The sequence below is a fragment of the Oxyura jamaicensis genome, unplaced genomic scaffold (genome assembly GCF_011077185.1).
Source record: "Oxyura jamaicensis isolate SHBP4307 breed ruddy duck unplaced genomic scaffold, BPBGC_Ojam_1.0 oxyUn_random_OJ70616, whole genome shotgun sequence".
In the NCBI taxonomy this organism is placed as follows: domain Eukaryota; kingdom Metazoa; phylum Chordata; class Aves; order Anseriformes; family Anatidae; genus Oxyura; species Oxyura jamaicensis.
In genome coordinates, this window is record NW_023310093.1 from 1 (window position 1) to 2,967 (window position 2,967).

The window sequence follows — 2,967 nt, forward strand, 5'->3', positions numbered from 1 at the left end:
CAGCGGCGGTGAGCGGCGGGGATGTGCCGGAGGCGGCGGCCGGGCCGGCGGGGGCTGCGCCGGGCCGCGGGGCTGGCGGGGCTGCTGCTGGGGCTGGGGCTGGTGGGCAGCGGCGTGAGCGAGGAGCTGCTGGCGGCCCTGCTGGCCGCCTGGCTGGAGGGGGCGGGCGGGGGGGGCGCTGCGGACGGGGGGGGGCTTCGCAAACGATGGGGGGTTGGCAAACGGTGCGGGCCGGGCGGGGGGGGGGGGCTTCGCCAACGGTGCGGGGTTTGCAAAAGGCGGCGGCACTGCAAATGATGCGGGCGTTGCAAACGGTGGGGGCTTTGCAAACAGTGCCCGCCTTGCAAACGCTGTGGGCATTGCAAACGGTGCGGGCATTGCAGACGCTGGGGGCTTTGCGAACCGGGGGGGCATTGCAGACGCTGGGGGCTTTGCGGTCAGCACCGGCCTCGCAGCCGCCGTGCGCGGTGCAAACGGCGCAGCTGCTGCAGCTGCACCCGGCTCCAGCTCGGCGCTCGGCGCAGGCTCAGGAAACCTCTCGGGCCCCGCCATCAGCGCGCCCATCGCCGGCGGCGTCCCCGTCCTCGGCGGCGTCCCCGTCCTCGTGTCCCCCCCCGGCTGCGGGGACCCCGCTCCCTTCCTGCTGCTGCTGGTGCCCAGCGCCCCGGCGCACGCCGCCCAGCGCCAGGCGGTGCGGGACACCTGGGGGGGCTCCGGGGGGGCCGGGGGGCTGCCCACCCGCACCCTGTTCGGCCTGGGGGTGCCGGCGGGGGGCGCCGCGGCGGGGGCGGCGGTGCTGGCCGAGGCGCGGCGGCACGGCGACGTGGTGCAGGGCGCCTTCGCCGACACCTACGCCAACCTCACCCGCAAGACCCTGCTGCTGCTGGGCTGGGCGGCCGCGCGCTGCCCCGGCGCCCGCTTCGTGCTCAAGGCCGACGACGACGCCTTCGTGCACGTGCCGGCGCTGCTGGCCCTGCTGCGCGCCTCCCGCGGCCCCGCCCGCCTCTACCTGGGCCGCGTGCACTGGCGCGTGCGCCCCGAGCGGGACCCCCGGGGCCGCCACCACGTCCCCGCGTCCCTCTACGCCGCCGCCGCCTTCCCCCCGTACTGCAGCGGCAGCGCCTACGTCCTCTCGGCGCCGGCGGTGGCGGCGGTGCTGGCGGCCGCCCCCCGCGTCCCCGCCGTGGGGCCCGAGGACGTGTTCGTGGGGCTGTGCGCCCGCCGAGCCGGGCTGGCCCCCCGGCACTCGGCGCGCATGGCCGGGGCCGCCCGCTTCCCCCTGGACCCCTGCTGCTACGGGGGGGTGCTGCTGAGCGCCCACCGGCTGCGCCCCCCCGAGCTGCGGCGCGCCTGGGAGCTGGCGCGGGGGGGGGCGGCCGCCTGCAGCCCCCTGCAGCGGGCGCTGGGCGTGCTGCGCTGCAAGGCGCTGGCTGCGCTGCAGGGGCTGTGGGGCTGAGCTGGGGGGCGCGGGGGGGGCGGCAGAGCCCGCCATGGGGAGCGGGCGTCGCACGGCGCCGGGGGGGCTGCAGCAGAGCTGGGCCGCGGCACCAGAAGCCGCAGGGGCCGAGGGGGAGGGAGGCATCGCACGGAGCTGCAGCGGCGCCGGGCTGAGACCTCCCCGGGGAGCGCTTGGGGTGCAGCGGGGACCCGGCGCCAAATAAAACCGGGGGCGCCCTGGGGAGGATGACGCTGCGAGGAGCTGCGCGGCCTCGAGGACTTGCAGCAGCGCCGCGTCCCCCCCAGACATTATTTGGGGCGCGGCGGGGACCAGGACCTTGCCCGGCGCTCCAGGAGCTGCGGCGGAGGCAGGATGCGGCACCGCGCCGTCCCGGGGGATCGGCACCAGTGGGACGAGGACCAGGACCCGGCCCCAAGGAGCCGCAGCAGCGAGGGGACGCGGCCGCGGACGTCACCGCAGGGCCCCGGGAGCTGTGGCGGTGCCGGGCGCGACCTCACCGGGGACCCTGTGGGGCACAGCAGGACCAGGACATCGCCCGGCGCTGCGGGGACACGAGGACGCCGCCCGGCGCCGGAGCTGCGGCACCCAGGGACTGTCCCCGGCGCGGGGGGGACAAGGACTGGCCCCGGGGCCACCTCCGTGCTGGTGGCCGATGTCCCGGGCAATAAAACGAGGACGGTGACACCCGCGGTGCTTGGGGGCTGGGGGGGCTCCCCAAAATCACGGCAGGGAGGTGAGGGTACAGAGGCTTTAATAACGAGGGGGGCGCCCCATGGGGGCGTCCCGGCCCCGCAGGGATGTCCCCGAGCCGTTGGGGACACCACGGGGGGGGGCAGTGTCCTTAGCCCTGCTTCTTGAAGCGGTCGAGCGCCGTGCGCGGCGGGGGGGGCCCCGTCCTGCTCTGCTTCTGCTGCTGCCGCTGCTCCACGCTCTGCCGGATGACAGCCTGGGGGGGGGACACGACACAGGGACACGTCAGGAACCCCAGATCCGAAGGGTTTTTTTTTTGGGGGGGGGGGGACAGGGGGGGACACCCACCCGCTGCTCCTGGTGGGCCACCTTCCACTTTCGCCCCACCAAGCTGCCCGTCGAGCTGCCGCCCTTCGCCCGCCGCCGTGGCTGGAACTTGACCTTGGCTTGGGGGTCAAAACCCTGCGGGGGGGGGGGGAAACGGACAGAAACGGGGTGAGGGGGTGACCCCAAACCCCCCCGGGCCCCCCCCCCAGCCCCGCGGCGCTGCCCCCAGCCCCATACCAGGCGCTCGACGCGCTCCGCTCGCTTCTGCTCCATGGTGGCCGTGTCCACGCGCTGCAGCTGCCCCGGGTCCAGCGTGATCAGCTCGGCGGGGATCTGGGGGGGCACGGGGACAACGGGAAGGGGGTGAGCGGCGCCCCGGGGGGGTCCCCACGCCCCCCAGACCCCTCCCGGCCCCTGCTCACCTTCTCCAGCAGCGCCTTCACCTCCCACTCCTGCCGCTGCTTGCGGCTGCGGTACGGGTTGTTCTCCAG

The 2,967-nt window shown here is 76.3% G+C and overlaps 2 protein-coding genes across 2 annotated transcripts; one reads left to right on the forward strand and one right to left on the reverse strand.

Moving 5' to 3' along the window:
• The first annotated feature begins 21 nt into the window (after positions 1-21).
• On the forward strand, positions 22-1,468 carry LOC118159483 (beta-1,3-galactosyltransferase 4-like). The gene is made up of 2 exons (XM_035314058.1): positions 22-224; positions 334-1,468. The coding sequence occupies exons 1-2, from the start codon at positions 22-24 to the stop codon at positions 1,454-1,456; spliced, it is 1,326 nt and encodes a 441-aa protein (XP_035169949.1). The 3' UTR covers positions 1,457-1,468.
• Positions 1,469-2,193: 725 nt separating this feature from the next.
• Positions 2,194-2,961, reverse strand: WDR46 (WD repeat domain 46). Its single transcript, XM_035314059.1, has 4 exons — positions 2,899-2,961; positions 2,714-2,809; positions 2,498-2,611; positions 2,194-2,405 (listed from the first exon to the last, which is right to left on the reverse strand). The coding sequence occupies exons 2-4, from the start codon at positions 2,747-2,749 to the stop codon at positions 2,301-2,303; spliced, it is 255 nt and encodes an 84-aa protein (XP_035169950.1). The 5' UTR covers positions 2,750-2,809; positions 2,899-2,961; the 3' UTR covers positions 2,194-2,300.
• Positions 2,962-2,967: the final 6 nt, after the last annotated feature.

Bases quoted from the DNA above. Each gene is read 5' to 3' on its own strand.
- LOC118159483 (XM_035314058.1), top strand. From the start codon at position 22: ATGTGCCGGAGGCGGCGGCCGGGCCGGCGGGGGCTGCGCCGGGCCGCG. The intron at 225-333 runs GTGCGGGCCGGG...CTTTGCAAACAG, and splicing joins CGATGGGGGGTTGGCAAACG to TGCCCGCCTTGCAAACGCTG.
- WDR46 (XM_035314059.1), bottom strand. From the start codon at position 2,749: ATGGAGCAGAAGCGAGCGGAGCGCGTCGAGCGCCTG. The intron at 2,612-2,713 runs GTATGGGGCTGG...CCCCCCCCGCAG, and splicing joins CGGAGCGCGTCGAGCGCCTG to GGTTTTGACCCCCAAGCCAA. The intron at 2,406-2,497 runs GTGGGTGTCCCC...TCCCCCCCCCAG, and splicing joins TGGCCCACCAGGAGCAGCGG to GCTGTCATCCGGCAGAGCGT.